Consider the following 18746-nt stretch of genomic DNA (forward strand, 5'->3'; position numbering starts at 1 on the left):
AGGAATATATAAATACGGCCTTTAGTGTAGGAAGTTTTGCGTTACTACTATGCATACAGGACGGGTCGTCGAACATTTTGGCATAGAATTATACCCAAAATGTCAAAAACCAGATTATTTCCGTGACGCTCCACAGTTTGCAGCGTGACTTTGAGAAAAATGCCATTTGAAGCTTTTGAATTGTTACTGGGCCGAGGTTTAGTATGAGAGGAATCCTGCAGGACTGCAAAAAATTCTCGGCCACGGACTGACGGGTCCTAATGCTCGCCGTGTTAATATATAAAGAAAAACACCGTATGAACCTCCAGGCGTTGCCAAATTCCCGTTGATAAAACACGAATTTCCTGGCAAACTTATATGAATATTTTCTTTCCAGTTTCTCGGATACTTCTGCTCGCAATTCCATCTAAAATTCCTGAAAATTTCGCGGAAAAATATTTATTAATAAAACTTTCCTCAAAAAATGAAACCTTTATCGATGGAAATTTGGCAACTCTCAAATGTGCATACGGCGTTCTTCCTTAGCACGACAGAATGGGTCGCGTGAGGAAATGATGGAGCCGATGTTTGTAAGTTAGCGGGTTTTCCGCAAAATTGAGATTATCTTTTTCTTCTCCTTCTTTTTTATTGCTCTCTACGATTGAAATGTCGAACGATGCTTGATGAGAACGAGGGTGGTCGGTCAGAGCAAAGCCTTTTGAACTTCTTAGCCCATTCCAATTTTGATTGAGCGGAGCGTATAACGACGGTGAAACTACCAAACCACGTATCTCGTTTGCGGTGTTTAAAAATCTACGCTCGCATTTTATTTTTTTGAAGTCGGCCAAATCAATATCATTCCTTGAAATTTTCACAGAATTTTCTCCGCATGAAGAGGAAAGATCACAGAAATTTTCAAGACTGGACGTTAAGTAGTTTTTCATTTAAAAAATAAAGTATGACAGGAAGTCTGATACGTCGCAAACCGAGATACGTGGTTTGGTAGTTTCACCGTCGATATATTCAATAGCTTGATGTTTCAACGCCGCGCCGCCGCCGCCAGACAGTCGGCCGTGTCCTGCCTATCCCTGTAATTGGCCGGACATTAAAAGATTTTCGCTCGGGAAGAGAAATAAAAGGCGGGGAGCAAAGAAAAAGGGCGCCCGGAACTAATTGGCTCAGGCAATGAAAGATGCCACCCGAGAGTGAGCTGCGAATGCTCACCAGGTGAAAAGAATCTGCAAGAAGCGCAAAAATCCAATCCAACAGCTCCACCTTTTTCTCGTAAAAGGTTTTTTAATCGATAAAAGGGTGATTTCGGAAAGAAAAAGACTAACGATAACAAGTTAGAGGTAAGACGGAATTTCTACAACAGCACGCAAGTCGTTATTTCCCTCAAAAAACAAAGTAACTGCATTTACAAGTCACCAAATATTCCCGTCAAAAACTGCTTTTATACCAGAAGAATTTTGGGAGCTTTTAACTGAAAGTTTCACTGATTTTTCTCATGACTTCATGAAAAATCAGACAGGTTTTGGAATGGAGTTGCACAAGTACATTCGTGTAAAATATTAATCTGTCAATTTTGCAACCTTTTGAATCAAGATCACCGGGGAAAAAAAAACACATTGGATGTAGAGTCCAGCCACTTAAAAACATCGACAAGAAAAGATACTCTTGATTCAGTCGGATTTCTGCTTAAATCAAGAACCAAGCCTCTTAATTTGAACGGATTTCCTTTTGATTTAAGCAAAAATCTGATTGAATCAAGAATATTTTTCTTGTCAATGTTTTCAAGAGTCTGGACTCTGGATCAGATGTGTTTTTTTTCCAGTGTGTAATTGCGGACTTACGCCGTCGATATGCTCTTAAATTTCCAAAAATAATTTTCAGGTGATGTTTTCTCACACGAAACTGGTTTTGTTTTGACGAGTAGCTGACCACAGATGTGTTCAAATCCATTCAGTAGCCTAACCGAGGTGAATACTGAAGCGTGAAGCTGGGAGAATACAGACATAGAACTCTTAAAACAGCGGGATCACCATTGTCCAACATGCCACCCGCGTCTCTAGAATATTCTCTTCCTGCTTGAGCTCCGTAAGAAAGCGACAGGTAATCAGTGGTGTGGCGTGCTTTGCGATATATCGAATCATCTGCTGTTTAAACCTGTGGAAAAGTATCGATAAACAGGGTGTTCGCAACGAACGCCGTAATAATCGATTCTTTGCCACATCTTCAAACGGACAAAAATCGATAATCAATCATTCACGCCCCATCATTGCAGGTAATTCATCAAGGAGGTTGCTCCAGATAGAACATGAGTTTCCGGTGGAAATATCGAAATTCAATGCAATTAAACTGAGGAGACTTCTTTATTACGCATCCATTAACGAGTGTGTGTGTGTGTATGAGTCCGTAATAATTTGACTTCGATAAAAAGGATGCCTTACGATGAAAAGGAGGAAAAGTCACAGTGGCGAGGCGTAAACTGTCGATCTTCGATATTTCCCCGTTTGAAGCTATGGTAAAGAATCGATTCTTCAGGTGTTCGTTGCGAACACCCTGTTCATTGAGCCTTTTCTATAGGTTTAAATGACAGATCAGTCGATATATCGCGAAGCACGCCACGCCACTGAAAGGACAAACGAGAGCATGGCATAAAAGTTCGTTCCTCACTCTTAACTTCAATACGTAACGCGATATCTGCATACGGGTGACCAAAATGCAATACCACATATCTTCACCGCGATGTTACAAAATTCCCGTTCCTACTTTAGTTTTTCGAAGAGAAACCCACTGACCTCACAGTTTGAAATTCATACAAAGTATTCTGCGGACAGAGAGGAAAAATCAAGGAGATTTTTAAGAGATTACGTTGATCAAGGAAATCAAGGAAACATTCAAGAAATTACGTTGATTAATTTTCCACGGAAAAAGTCCACAGACAGGAAGTCTGCAGGAAGTCGCAAACGGAGATACCCGGTTTTGCATTTTGACCATTGATAAGAAATTTTTATTACCCATGAGAGTGTTGCTTACGATTTTCAGAAAGTATTGTTAAAATTAATGAACTAAACAGAAAACAAACGCGAAGGCTGGAGCAGAACCGTCAAACAAAGAATGAGATAGATACACGCTGTTATGGTTCGTCCCTACATTCAACAGGAGAGAAAGAAAGTCACAGTATCTTTTACGTTAGTCATACATAAGTTTAGTTAGTTTGTTTCGATAGTTAAGTGTAAGTTATTTGACAAGTATACCGCTAAATGATTTGTGGATAAGGTATCTTGCCCGTGAATGGAGTTTTTCTCGATTTTTGAAGATAGCTGAGAGTGAAGAGTTCGGCTTTAATGTTGCAGTGAACACAGTGGGAATAATATCTTGCCTTTCTTTCGTTCTCATCATTTTGACGAAGCAGTTCGCAGAATCTTCGGGAGGGAGACGTTAGGTTGTTAAATTGTTGGCAGCCCACTAGCATTGGACCACTAGCATTTCGGTCGCGTTTAGCAGAAACGAACCAAGCCACGTCAGCTATTGCCGAATTTAACGAGACGATTATATTTTTCGAAAGAAAACGTTTGTGCGGATTCCTTTGAAAATTTTAGGGAGTTTGCCTCGCACTAAGCAGAAAATTCACTGAAATTTGCAAAGACATCCGCAAAACCGTCATCATGTAGAAAATTCAATTTCCTGGTTAAATTTGGCAACAACAGACGGGACTTGGTTCCTTTATACTTGACGCGGTCAATTTAAAAGTCTGCTCAGTTTCTAATGCGACGCTCAAGTTACACCGCAAGAATTTCAGGCATCCGTGCTTTCGTAACGAGACTGCAAAAATCTCGAGACAAGTGGCGTTTAGCGTCGGGAAGCGGAGGAAAAATGGGCTATTCTCGGCGATCCTTCATTTTGTAACGAAAGAAACCACCATAAATTAGACAATTAATATGGAAAGGGACCGGGACCGGCTGAAAATCCAAAAATAGAGCCAAAAGAACAACAACAAATTAGCAAAAAGTATTTTTGACTCTTAGCTCTGTTAGCGACTCATCTGGTCGATTGCACGACTCGATCTATCTCAGTGAAACTCCTGGATTTTACAGATATAACATCGCACTTCGATTAATCGAAATACGATTGACGACATGTTCCTCCGAGCGCGTGCGTGTGTCCTCATGATGACGCGATGTCTGGTATTAAGGTTGATCGTGCCATAAATTGATCGTATAACCTGAATCATAGATGGGAAGGTCTTAGCGCTGTCATAGACAACCATAAATTTTACACTTTCCCTTACGATTTGAGGAAAAATTAATTAAAGTTTCATGGAGGAGTCTGAATTGGTTGGCAGATCTTAGTCCTGAACTCCCTGTCACTGGGTGACACATGTTTTCATCCGCTACATTTTATTTTCATTCAAAACAATATCATCGATCAATAAATATCAATGGCTAACAAACAACACCGCCTGTATGCAAACTGACGATTTTGCAGAACGCAGAGGAAACTTCACCATTTTTTCTAATTTTAAGGTTCCATTTGCAATTATTTCATACATTACAGCGTAATAGCGGCGATCCTCTACAGAACTGGACTGAAAATACAACCATCAACTTGCGTATTTTATACTGTAGAATGCGGCAAAGTCGCTAACTCATTTTTGCAAAAATTGAATTAGCGAGAACGAAAACACACCAACTCGGAAAAATTAAAGTAATCAAGACACACACAAAACTGCACAGCAGATGGAGAAATTAGTCTAAGAAAAACATTTCTGGTGCCGAAATACAAGCACTAAAGAGTTTTAAAGGTCCAAGTTGGAACAGATGCGCTAACTTCAATGAACTTTACACAAATCGACTATCTTTGATGAAAATTGAGCATTTTCGGGTTACTGAGTTGGTGTGTTTTCGATTCCACCGATTCAATTATCAATCAGGCGGTATTGTTATTCGTTATCCCTGGATACGCGATTCAAACTTAGCGAAAATATGTAATTCATTCGTTTTGACTGAATTACGATTCAAGCCTGATTTAGTCGCCCGAAGATGTGGATCCCAGTTTTTTTCTGCACAGAGGTGCCGCTCACGGCTCCCATGTGTGGCATCTCTCCCGTCACCCGCTTCCATTTTTCCCCTTCCTTTTCAGCGGGACAGCGCAAATTTATCGCGCCTAAACTCGGAAGTGGGCACTGCTCACGGGAGACGAGCCCCCTCCTCGTCTTCCACCCCCCCCCCGAGCACCCCCACCCCGCAGCCGGCGCTGGAACAAAACAAACTTGACGGCCCGGTACCGCATTGGCGCGCCTTCCGCCGAAATGGAAACTAACCGCATTACACGAAGGATGAAAAGTGTCCGGCTGGATCGTATGCATAAAACATTGAGGGATGCATATTTAACCGGGGTGTTATCTCTTGGGTTTTTGCGGTCGTGCGTTTTGCCAGCCCCTGCTTGCGTCTCCCCTTCCCCTCCCCCTGGGGCCCCTCGACCACTAGCATTTTCGAGGTGCCAGATTGTAGGCGCTGTTGCCCTTTTTAGGCAAGATTTTCCTCATCATGCATGGTCGAAATATTTGGAAAAGGACGAGATTTGCAGGGATAAAACAAGAGACTGGACCCTGTAAAACCACCTAGGGCTATACTGCCGTGCTCAGTAAGAACGCCGTATGAACCTTCAGGCGTTGCCGAATTTCTCCTGGCAAATCACTAATTTTCAGGGAAATTTTTGAATATTTGCCTACCAATTTCTCAGATAATTTCGTTTGTTATTTTACCTAAAGCTCGTAAATCGTATAGAAAAGGATCGACAAAAAGGGTGCTCGCAGCGAACACCTTAATAGTCAATCGATTATTTACCACAGCTTCAAATGGGGAAATATCGATACTCGATTATTCACGCCACGCCACTGCAAACCAACGGCGATTCTTGGGACACTATTTTTTCTCCATTTAAAAATGTACGTAAAACAATCGATTTTCGGTGAGGCAGCTTGTCTAACGTCTCATTGGCGTTGTACAGTCGTAACAGATGGCATCATACGTCGTGTTATTCGATGAATTGATAACTCTGTTCTTGGACGTCGAAACCTAACGTTTGGACGTATCTTATTATTTTGTCCTAATCTACAATTCAAAACCATCAAAACATGTTCGTGTGACTAGCGCAGCCACCATTCACTGCACACCGTCCACTATCCATTGTACAAAAAGCGTGAAGTGTTTTTTCCGATGCATTGTCTTGCTAGGATGTTTCCTGAGTTGACTCGATAAATGCATGATACTTTGATAACTCGTCACCTTCCGGCAAAAGTATTACAAGCGCCATGAGACGTCTTAAAAATTCCGCCGCCATTTTATTATTTTACAGAGAAATTGTTGTTTGAATCTGAATTCACTGCATTTTATCGACAGCACAGAGAAAATTCGGTGAAATTTTGTAAAAAAATAAAATGGCGGCGGAAATTTTTAAACGTCGCATGCCGCTTGTTGGCCTTTGGCCAGAAGGTGACGAACTGAACTTCTTGATACGTCTTCGGTGAGGTTGAGTGAAAGAGGAAGGGAACAAATAATTCGGCTAAGTACAGGCAGACACTTTATTGTGCTGTGTTTATTATACAAAATGATTAATCGAAACCTCGACAAAGTAAAGAATGAAGCTGTTAACAGCTCACCATGAGAACCTGTTGCTCGCTGGCTTGGCAGAAGCAACTCTTACACTTTCTTCCCAAGTTTTTGAACTTCGCGAGGGCTGTCGCATGTGGCTGCACCTGCGAGTAAAAATACAAGTAACTCCTGTTCCTCAGGAGTCTCCGTAACTCGCCCACGAACTTTAAAAGTTGATATTTCGCGGGGACGGGTGAGTTACAGGAACGGACTTAATTAAATTAACGTATTTTTGTGCAAGCTGCCATTAGGATGTATTTGTGCTAAAAGAAACTATGTTGCATGTAAACTCTATGCGGTTAGTTCCTTTGATCATATATCAATGGAATATGTTGGACAAAACAATTCGGCTCTGATAAGTTGAGGTTTTAAAAACTGAGTGCTGATCGTGGATTTCCAGGCGACTAGCTATTTTCTCCAAATTGCACACCGTTGCAGTTTAAACTTTCATTTTTTCCATTTTGAACTAATACCTGGCGTTTCCTCGAGTAAGTGATTTTTTACGAGAAAACATACAAATATGTCCGTTCTAAATTTTTAGAAATCCTTCTTGATCATTATGATTTTTTCTTCGTAATTCATATTTTGTTTATTTTATTCTCTATATCTGGGTATTTTTCTTTTCAGTTTGATTGCGCGCCAACAGTTACTTTTGAAAACATAAATTCAAAAGTTGAGATATTATAAGCACTCCCGGTGAAATTATTGTATATCATACGCACAGAGGTTCATGTCTCTGACATTACTGTAAGATGATTGGGGGGAAAATGGTTTGGGATTGAGATGGTACGTTCATCCTACAAAGATTATCGTATTCACGTACCCTCTGAGATCCTGATTACTTGTAAAATTAGGCAGATGAGAAAAACTTCAAGATACAAAAATGGATCCAGAAAGGCATGCGTTTCCCTTTTCCGCAATGTTTCTCTCCCGAAAAACATTCAAAAGGTGGCGTTCGATGCTGGGTCGAGAGACGGTGAAAACCCTCGACGAAGAAGGACCCTAGTCAACCTCTAATTTTCTAAAGGAGCCTCTCATCTCTTCCACTTGATTGAAGTCTTTCCTCCTCAGGCTCTCGTTTGAACACAGATTCTCTTCTTCCTCGAACCAACCTCTCATTTTCTCCAATTTTTTCTGCATTTCATCTGGAAAGACGACCGGGCATATTATTACAACGATCAAAAACTCAAAAATTTTTAGATATAACTATTAAATTAGCAGCAATAAATTTTCAGAAGTGTCTAAAAAAAACCGTAGATATGTTCGCTTTAGGAAATATTTTTTGTCATTTTTAAGGTAAAATTTACTGAAAAATGTGTTTAAAAAGGATGACTACTCTTTAAGAATTTTTCAACATTTTTTAGACATTTTTAGTGTTGAAAAACTACAGTATACAAATTAAAGAGATTTGAACACTTTTTTACTAAAATTTTACTGAAATTCTTCCTGGCATAAATCTTGCTCAAAAAGGTTAAAAAAGCAGTAAAAGAGTCAGAAGCTAATATCAGAAAGTTTCTTTCTATGAATCGTGTTCTACATAAAATTTGTTGGAAAATATTATTCATGATTCTAAAATTTGCACCTTGTCTAGTGGTCCATTACAAATATTGCAAGGATTTATAGGGCGGGGTCGCTGAAATATATCGATGGCGAAGTGCGAAACCACGTGCCTCGTACGTTGTAGTCTTCCTTTTATACTTTATTTGAAAACTAGTACACGGAAAAAAGAAAGTGTTAGGAGGTATCTCCTAAGATTATGGTACTACCCCAATTTGTTGGATGATTTGGACTTTTCCAAGTAAATGTGGTATACCTAGTACTGCGACTTGAGTTCAAGAAGAACCGCAACATTTGGGTCCGTAACCTGATTTCTTCGGGTGCTACCACTTCTAATTGGAAATGTCAATATCATCCGACAACCCCGTGCTCTTTTCTTTGGTGTCGACATGCCTTCTTGACAGTTTTTTTGATTTTTCCTTTTTACTAGCAGAAAGTTCTGTGGATTTTTCAAGTTGTGTGGTTAAATTGTTCCTCTTCCAAGAAGAAAAAAAAAAAAAAAAAAAACCAAGAGCGGGGAATTTGAAACACAGCAGTGGAGTTACTTCAGCCATCGATATGTCTCTATTGATCCTTCAGGCTTGGCTACGTCACTGACCTTCCAACTCGGCCAAAGTGGGCCCCTTGCCACCGAAATCACTGCAAACCACGTCCTCATCGACGGTCTCGAACAAGGTTCTGTCCCCGGGCGGGTGAGGCCGGATCCTGCTGGTCATCTTGGCCGGAAAGAACTTCTTCATCGCCTCGAGAAATGGAGACGCGAAAGACGGGAAGTTCAGCAGGTGGACGGCTTTGGTTCTCGACACGTACGCCAGATTCATGATTTCGGATATGGTGCCCATGACAGACATTAACTTCAGGGCATGCACAGAGCTAAAAACACAGCGATTTCATCAGCCACATTCTCCTTGCACGAAGAGGAGTTTAAAAGAGAAAAGGTTAAGTTTCTGTTTGCGCTAGTCACTGAATCGTGTTTAGATGATTAATTCTTGTGGATAAGCTAGAAATAATAAGTTACGTCCAATCGACAACTTCCAACGTTTAATATTAACAGAGATATCGCGATTAGAAAAATTCGGTTCATGACGCCACGCCCCGCGGTAGTGATACCCTTGGTTTCTTCCATCTTGCTTTCCTCCGAATTTCACGTTGAGTAACCAGTACACACGTATCTCTGATTGATGCAAGCAACGTGGAAGAAACCAATGGCGTCACTACCGCGGTGGATAACATCTTAAACCGAATTGTTTAAAGCGTGATATCTCTGTTAATATTGAACGCAGAAATTTGTTGTTTGGAAAAATCTATTTATTTTCAGATAATCTACAAGAATCAAGCATTAAAACACGATTCTGTGGTCAGCGCAACTGATCCATTCTCCGTTAAAGTAACGAGAAAAATATTGACGTGGACTTAGTTCCTCTCTAGGAGCTGAACTATTTTTTGCGATTAGGAGCAACAATTCCTGGTTCGGTTTGGAAACAACGTATGTACCATAACTTTTTCAAAGCACATAAATGTTTTTTCAGATGAGCCAGAAATTTTAGTTCCTACTTGCAAAATGTTGTCCAACTCTGATCCAATCTTGAAACACGGGAAAGAGAGCCACTCACGTTTCTTTCCGATAACACGCCAAATCAGAAAAATTTGAACGGAAATTGCAGGGTCATATCCTTGCGAAAAAAGACTGGATGAGTCAGTCTTGCAACACTGTAATAGAGTTGCGTTCCTTCGTCTTAAACGAGCCCCTCCTCCCAGGCGCCGCACATTGGATCGAGTCAATAGGAGAGGTCGGACAAAATTTGGAAACTTTAAAAGCTCAAAACTCCGTTAATACAGAACTTTGAGGTTCTGAAAGTGGCTTCATTGGTTTCCTCGTGAAATTTTCTTTCAGAAGCACCCCTCAAAGTTTAAAATTTGACGAAATAAAAGTGGAATTTTGCAACTTTAGTAAAATAATTCATGTCCGACCTCTCTAATTGACTCGATCCACTGTGCGCCGGAGAGGAGCAATTTTATGATCAACATCAAACAAAAAGTAATTTTCACTAACATTTAATATCTTGGAAAAGTAGCAGACTGATTTCGAAGAAAAACAAAGACTTTGACGAAGTCAAGTGCTGCGGAAGATTTTTTTTTTTTTCAAAGAGACTTTTCCAGGTCGCCAAAAGCTCACTTTCACTCCAAAATTGATCCCCGAGTCAAAACGCATTGATCTCCGGACATCCCGTGTATTCTCTTCACAGGCCTTCACTTCCAGTGGCGTGGCGTGAATTGCGATACATCGATTGTTATGCCATTTAAACCTATGGAAAAGGATCGATAAACAGGGTGTTCACAGCGAACACCTTAATAATCGATTCTTTACCATAGGTTTAAATGGTATAACAATCGATATATCGCAATTCACGCCACGCCACTGATCACTTCCTTACCGATCATATGTTTGGTAAACTGACCTAAAATCTTGGAGATCTATGATTGAGACCAATCTTGTAAGACGGTTTGAAGGGTCGTGCACAATCATGTCATAATTCATGAATACCCTTTTGGCGTAGATATTCGCGTCGAAAGCATTTGGATTGCAATACTTCAAGAATATAACGAGGGACCCGTCCTTCAATCGTTTTTGTCCCAATCCAAATTTTATGAATTCTCGTGCCTGCGTGGAAAATCAACACAAACGCTACATTAAGAGACAATATCATCATATATTCTGCCGTGCTTAGGAAAAACGCCGTATGAACCTTCAGGCGTTGCCAAATTTTCTTCGACAAAACACGAATTTCCTGGTAAACTTCTGAATATTTTCATTTCAAATTTTCAGATAATTTTATTCGCAAATATACCCGAAGTTCCTGGAGATTTCGAGGGAAAATTCTATAACCTTCAGCAAAAATAAACATTTTATCGAAGGAAATTTGACAGCTGTCGAATGTTCATACGGCGTTCTCCCTTACTGTCGTGCCGAATAAAAACGCCGAATTAACATTCGACAGCTGCCAAATTTTCTCTCAGAAAATATTTATGTACGAAGAAAATTATGAATATTTTTCCTCAGAATTTTCAAGCACTTTAGATCAAATTACGAACGAAATCCACTGAAAAATCGGATGAGAAATAGTCTCACATTTTCCTGAAAATTTAATGATTGTTCGAAAGAAATTTGGCAACTCCCGATGGCTCATACCATGTTCTTCTTTAGCACGGCCGTGTAGCAAGTAATTAAACAAGACGAAACTTAAAGCTATGAAAGAACGTTTTCAGAAAATTTTGTGCCGTGGTAATTTTAAAGCCACACGACAAATCATTCGTAGATAGTTGTGAAGAAACATATGATGTGCGAGTTTCGTGCTTCAATAACCACTTAGCTCGGGTTCCGCTGAGAAGAGCGAGGCTACTCGTTTTTAGTTACAGCCAGAGAAAAAGGGGTTTGAAATTTCATTCTATTATACTCAATGCATTTTATTAGCTTTGAAATTATTACGCTAGAAATTACCTTGGTGTTGTCTTTTTTATAGTTTTGATTGGTGGTTCATATGGAACGGACAAGGCACGACGTACGAACCGCTCACAAAGGAGTATTTTTTTTTCTTTCTTTGTTTCTTTCGAAAAGATGCCTTCAGTTATACTTAAACGGCGCTTAATTCAAATAATCGCAACGCATAAAACACACTAAAGGCATAAGTAGTAAGCAAACCTTGAAATATTTTACAGGAACATAATGGGGCGTATTTATATCAAAAGGAACTATGTTCCACACAAATCCTACGCACATAGTTCCTTTTAGCATGAATACGTCCAATTGCACTTTTAAAAATGCAGCATCTAGAGCCTCGTGTTTACCTTTAACATGTCTGGTCCCGTTGGATCTCGGTTCTTTAGGACATGCGGGTACTTGCTTCGAAATGTGTAGTAATTTTCTAGCTTCGATTTCGTCTTCTCCAAGCTGAATTTGTTGTTATAGAGACATGTTTTAAGCCATTCTTCGTCCTTGATAAGAGGCAAGTGGGGCTGTTTCGACATCCATTCTTTCAGATGCTCCAAATCGGATTCAATCTGTTCCTCGGGAGGTACAATCACGCTATCGTCGCTACCCATCGCGTTAGTTCAATCTGTGACTGGATACAGGAAGCAAGTCAAAAGAAAAAAGAAATTCTACGAGGAAAATATCTACAGGATGATTCACAGATATTTCGGAATTTTTTTCTCCATGGGTGTTGTGGCACAAACTCTCATGGCCATACTTCATGCAATTTTTGAGCGAGATGACATCTTATCCAAAGACCGGAAGTCTTGTCGTAAAAGCAATTAAAAGTAAGTGTAGTCATCATAAGTTTTTTGAAAGGCCATGTTGCCGCTCTCACTGTTATTCTATCCAAAGGTTTATTTGTGGCATTCTTATTTCTTAAATTAAAACAAGCGACTAATAACATCATTGATCAATTTTAATTTGATTGTAAAAACTCTATGAGCTACTAGGCAGTCTCGTTGGATGAAATTTTCGTTCAATTAAATATTTCTCGAGTAAAGTTTTGGGACGGGGGGGGGGGGGGTGAGTCATACTCTCATGATAATTAGAGCATTACAGCATTGACAAATGCCTTTCAAGGAAAAATAAATTGTATACAGGGTTATTCAAAAGTTACGCACCACTGGCCATGAGGGGGGTGGCCATTTGAAATTTTTGAGTTGCTCCCCACCCCCTCCCCTCGAGGGGATCAAAAACTGGAAAGTACCGAAAAAATTTCCCCCCTCAATACGAGGAAAAACGTCTTGAACCGCAAGTCGATATCATAATTAGAACTGAAGTTATGGCCAGTGGTGCGTGACTTTTGAATAACCCTGTATAAACCCTATAAAAAGGCTAGTCGTGGTAATAATATGCATTGCTATTAGATAAAATAGAAAGGACAGGGAAGTAGCTAAGTCTAAAATATCTTTTACTATGTATTTCAAATAGTTTCTGGTACAGCTAAGTTGTATTTGAATAAAACAATACAAAGAAAAAAAAAACTTTTATCAGTCACAAATGAAATTGCAGAAGATGAACTTACGTTATATTCTTCGTTGCTAAAAACGCAGAAAAACGCACCAATGTCACTATGCGGAAAGCACTCGACGAAAACGCTGATTATTCCCTCCGAAAGGTAAATTCCGACTGAGCACACAGATGTACAAAAACTGCAGACGTAATAAAAACAAACGAGAATATTTCCGGCGATTATTGCGGCATTTGCATTACAGCCGTAGTAATTAAAATTCACGGAAGGAGAATTCACTTGTGAGGGTCACGGTTCCTTGGAAATGGCGAAATTACAGAGGCGCGCACCATCTACATTATTCTTATGCCGTTAGTTAGGCGAAAGAAAATCATGTTCTGAAGTCGGTCTAGAAACATCCCATGCCCATTCCATGTTTGCTGTTGACAATTTTCCGATAAAAGCCAACTGTTTCTCGTTAAAGCGATGTCAAAAAAGTTGAAAAATTATCAACGATTCTGCACCAAGGTCCAAATTCTTGATAAGAAAGATTTGAGAAGTTCGTCCTCTCACAATTTTCATGAATCTAATCAGACGAGATTAGTTAAATAATTATGTTGTTTACGGAAGATATCTGTAATGCGAATTTTGTTTCGGCGAGGAAAAGATTTGCATTAATTGATCAGGAAGCGAGCACTGATTGCTCATGCGGAAATCGTTTGACCTTAAAAGAGAGGGTAAGAAATGAAAAAGATTGAGGCCAAATTGATTGTTTACAATATGAATTAGATGTCATTTAAGTTAAAGTATATGCATCGAAGAAGTTTCCTATTGGATCAACAGGAATTTCTGTTAAATCTACCGTGCTAGGAATTAGAACTCGAGTAACAGATCTCTTAGTATTGCATTGAAATACTACTGGAACATTTTAAAAAATTTCGAAAGTAACTAATAAATAGTGACTTGAACTTCTCTAGAGCGGTAACTTAAAAACTCCACTTCTAAAAAAAACCAAAATTTACGCAAGTGCATACTGGTCGCAAATCGGTGTGTGCCGGAAACAGGTGGTTCCCTCGGCGTGCTAATTTTTTCTTAAGAAAATTTAAAACACCATTGATGAGAGTAAGGTGTTAGGATGGATGCTTTCTGTGAATCTACCCCCGAGTGATTCGACGAATTTACACAGTCGTTTCCAATGTCTGACTTGAATTGCATTGATTTCCGATGTTTCCTAGAGCAGAGCATTACTATGGACGGGGGGATGGGGAGGAGGATGTTAATTATTGCACTAATAATATAGTGACAAAATTCGTCGAAATGATTTCAAAAAATTAATCCACGCAAAGAAATTACATTTTTAGATGCATTTCTGAATTTAAGATTCTTGAAGTTCCTTTCCGATAAAGAAATGTTGTGATGAGATGTGTCGCAAATTCATTATGCGTGTTGAATTTCAAGGTACTGAATGATGAAGTGTTCCTATTTAATACTACTTTGCTACAAATTTAACTTTATCTTACTTTATAATATAAAATCAAGAGAGTAAACGTGTAACGCAAAGTGCTACGCTGCCCTGGTAAGAGAAAACGCCGTATGAACCTTCAGACGTTGCCAAGTCGCCTTCTATAAAACTCGAATTTACTGGGAAAATTGTGAATATTTTCCCCCAAAATTTTCAGACAATTTTGTACGCAATTTGATCTGAAATATCTGAATATTTCAAAGAAAAATGTGCATGAATATCGTCAAGAATACATGTTATATCAAGAGAAATTTGGCAACCCTCGAGTTGTCATACGGCGGTCTTCCTTAGCACGGCAGTACGGGTGGTTTGCCCGCCGCGAAGCGGTCATCAGGGGGCGCAGCTCCCTAGTGAAATATTCAAAGCTCAAGTGGTATAAATATCAGATCGTTATAAATTCAAAAGAGTAATAACGGAAAGAGGTACGCTTTACGCACAAGTGACAGTAAAAGCCCCCATTTCCTCCATCTCTCTACTCTCTACATTCTCTACCGGTGCGATGCGTGAAATAAGCTTACTCGCAATTTCGCAACCAACCGCGGCTTCATTTCCCTGGTGGGCCATCACGCTTCCCGTTGCCAAAATAACAATTCTCTCCTTCGGCTATCGCGTATTTTGAGAGAAATCCGTGGCAGTTCTATCCCTTTCGGACCGCATCATAAAGGAGGGCTGTTTTCCCGCCAATTTAATTTTCGAGAGGTGAAGATCCGGGGCAGGTCGCGCGTCATGAACAATCAGAATGAGACGGTTATAAAAACGATGCATTCTTCATTTTTATAACTGCTTTATGTAGAAGTAGCCGTGGAAGAAAGAATCGCAGTCACGGTGTCTTCGAAAACAGATTGACCAGAAATCAGTACTTTTTCAGTGCATTCCCAAGAAATTCAGTACCTCCTCAACAGAAAAATTCAGTACTTTTCCAGTGCTTCTAATTGACGAAATTCGAAAAATTTCAATTTCTCGTTCAAATTGCGAAAAAAATGACAACAAAAGGATTGTTCGTAAAAATTTTCGCAGTCGGCGAATATTTTGCCAACTCTTTGAACCGTAGCTATCAATTAGAGGGAGGTATTAGAAAGATTTTCCGACTACAAACTCTAAAATAAGTAGGCACAAGCCAATTCTAAAGCTTGTTTATACAGAAAATTCTGCTGAAAGAGTAGAAAAATCGGGGAAGTTTTCAAGAAAATACGTTGACCAGTTTTCCGAAGAGAAAATAAAGGTGCAAATGGGATACGTGGTTTTGCACTTCGTTCATCGACACGTTATTTCAACGGCACTTAACGAAAGACTCACTGGAAAAAAAGTCGCTTGGATCTAGCGTCCACTGGACGCCGTCCAGACTCTTGAAAACAATGACAAGAAAAAGTACTCTTGATTCAATCAGATTTTTGCTTGAATCAGAGCGAAATCCGCTTAAACTAAGGGGCTTTGTTCTTGATTAAAGCTAAAATCCGATTGAATCAAGAGTATTTTTTCTTGTCGATGTCTTTGAGAGTCTGGACTCAAGATCCAAGCGACTTTTTTTTTCCAGTGCTACAAAACATGACTTTACTCCTCTACCTGCAAAGTCTTTTCATGAAAGTTTAAATAAAACTATGGCCGCGCGGAAAAGGCTGGTCATGGCGGATTCCGAGGTGGGTTGATCAGTTTGCTCCGGCCGACAACCCTCATATTTCTGCATCATCTTAGACAATGACAGACGAGAAGGCGACGTGAGGACGGCACGGCGATAAATAAAATATTTCGGCCAGGAGTTGGTTGGGCGCTGAGAAATATTGCGCAGCTAAGCCGGGCAGCTTCGTCTTATCCCGGGGGTAATTAAAAATTGTACTCGTTTTCCCAACTCTATTGATAAAAGTTTTCCCCCTCCTTTCCCTCCGTCTCCCGCAGCTCAACTCGGTGTAAACTGATCCGCCGACGCCAAATGAAGTAAGAAATTGAAATTAATATAGTACGCACCGATAACTTAATCAGGGTGTCTACTAAAACAGGCTGGCCAAAAATCAATACTTTCACAGTACTTTTTCAGTATATTCCCAAGAAATTCAGCACCTCAACAGCGAAATTCATTACTTTTTCAGTAACTCCATTTCACGAGATTTGAAAAATGTCAAAAATTTGAATTTCTCGCTCAAATTGAGACAACAATTACAGAGAATGAAAGAAATTCCGGACTTTCTTGCAGAATTTCCGCACTTTGTCAGTACTTCCGGACCGCCCTTAAAAATCTGTACTTCCGGAAATTCTGGACTTGTAGACACCCCGATAATTCTTAGTTTTCGAAGCGCAGAGAGGGTTCTAACTGCTTCACACGAATTTTACTTGATTTTAGTACGATACAGGGTTGCGGTAATTACTATATCTTCAAATTCCCTGATTTTCTCCTGACTATTTCTGCTTTTCCATGACTCCAAAATGTTCTATTTCCCTGACTTTCCCGGACCTATGAAAAAAATATCCACCCTTTCCCCCTTCGAAATATGCTACCATTTGCTAAACTTCGGACAAAATTTCCTTGTTCAGAGATCAAATAATGGATAAAGACACCGAGTAGCAGGTCACAAGATGACTAGCCATAAAAATAACCAGAAGGATAAACAGTTGGAAGATCAGTGATACGTTTTAGTGATTAGTGGATGTGTCAGAAATTCTCTGACTTTTCTCCCTAAATCCCTGACTTTTCCCACAAATTTCCTGATCTTCTCGGTTTTCCAGACCTCCGGACACCCTAACGAAATGAATCCGCGAAAGACGAGTTCGAAGTTGGGTCTTTCGAGCTTTCTTTTAAGTCCCATCGTCCAAATAACCAAAGATACCACTAAATAGTATCAGCTGCCCCTCCCCTCCCCTCAAGAAATTCTGGATGGTGGAGAAAACATTCGTCGAGGATGATTATCTCTTTTAATGTAGATTCTCAAATGAAAACACCCTGTTCACTCAGTTAGTTTCTTCCGACACACAGCAATTCCCGTGTTTGCGGTTACATTGGGTCAGATTCCTGTTGGTTTGATCATTGTCATTATCTGGAAAATGTTTGCTTTTCGTAAAAAAGAGTTTAAAAATGTTTAGAAAAACTTGAACGCATAAACATGCCGTTTTTTTTTTAAAAAATGTATTTTTTTCTTAAAGTTGTCGAACGTTATTTCTGGCCGAGTGGCAAACCATTGCGAGATACAACTCAGTCCGTTTACGACGTTATTTGGTAATTTTAGAAGAGAAAAGGTTCATGCGATCTTCTTCATTTTCTTCTGAATTTTCTGCTTGATTAAGGTCGGACTTGGCTACAGGTCTGGTAGAGGTTAAAAAGTTCAGAGGAGACTCGCTGCGGAACTCGCGAAAGAGGGCGGGTTAAAGAAATTCGAACTGTTTAATTGACGGTAAAACTTTTATTTCTAGAGGAGAGAGAGAGAGAAAAAAAATGACGAAAGAATATAAAAACTGGAGATCGGGGTTGGAAGTCCGTTTAGTTCCATTAAATTGGTTGTTCACAATTGTTTTGAGTTCACTGAAGATTCCCACCCGCTGCGAAGAGGCAGGAGGAGGTTAGAGGGGGGGTGGAGGGGGGCGGTCGAGTTATGAACGAAGCGGAATAATGATACTGACCCTTTGATTATATCCGATTAAAACTTTATTTAAAAGCGTTCCTCGCGGTGTTCGCCGCTCTCGCGCATTCGGTCGGGTCTATCGTTCGATCCTGAAGTTTTGTGATGAAGTTCAACGCCAACCAACTCCCTTAGCCCCCCTCCCTTCCTCCAGAATGTGCTTGGTAAAAAGCAACCAAACCGCCCTGTTTGAATCATCGTAATCCTGGATGAATGAAAATAAAATATACCGAAAAAACTAAGAGAGAGAGAACTAGAGTCTAGGAGAGCGAGTCTAGGGGAGGAGTCGATGCGGTCAAAAACTTTTTTTTAGGAAGGCTAGGGGGGGGGGGGGCGGCTCGGGCCTCCACAGGTAATAAATTCCTGAAAATTAGGAAAAATGGCGCTAAAAAGAAAAAATCCCCTTGTCATGGGGGTGGAAGGATCCACGCCCCCTGAAATC

The 18746-nt window shown here is 40.0% G+C and overlaps 1 protein-coding gene across 1 annotated transcript; it reads right to left on the reverse strand.

The window, feature by feature from the left end:
- Window positions 1–6554: 6554 nt before the first annotated feature.
- On the reverse strand, window positions 6555–13903 carry LOC140225911 (retinol-binding protein pinta-like). Its single transcript, XM_072305927.1, has 5 exons — window positions 13253–13903; window positions 12042–12316; window positions 10655–10857; window positions 8794–9068; window positions 6555–7783 (listed from the first exon to the last, which is right to left on the reverse strand). Exons 2-5 carry the CDS (start codon window positions 12294–12296, stop codon window positions 7641–7643), a joined length of 876 nt encoding a protein of 291 aa, XP_072162028.1. The 5' UTR covers window positions 12297–12316; window positions 13253–13903; the 3' UTR covers window positions 6555–7640.
- Between the last annotated feature and the right edge of the window lie 4843 nt (window positions 13904–18746).

This window comes from Bemisia tabaci, unplaced genomic scaffold (assembly GCF_918797505.1).
Source record: "Bemisia tabaci unplaced genomic scaffold, PGI_BMITA_v3".
Taxonomy (NCBI): Eukaryota; Metazoa; Arthropoda; class Insecta; order Hemiptera; family Aleyrodidae; genus Bemisia; species Bemisia tabaci.

Coding starts and splice junctions, on each gene's coding strand:
- LOC140225911 (XM_072305927.1), bottom strand. CDS start 12,296: ATGGGTAGCGACGATAGCGTGATTGTACCTCCCGAGGAACAGATTGAA. Junction 10,858..12,041: donor CGGGACCAGACATGTTAAAG/GTAAACACGAGG, acceptor TTTTCCACGCAG/GCACGAGAATTCATAAAATT. Junction 9,069..10,654: donor ATAGATCTCCAAGATTTTAG/GTCAGTTTACCA, acceptor CTGTGTTTTTAG/CTCTGTGCATGCCCTGAAGT.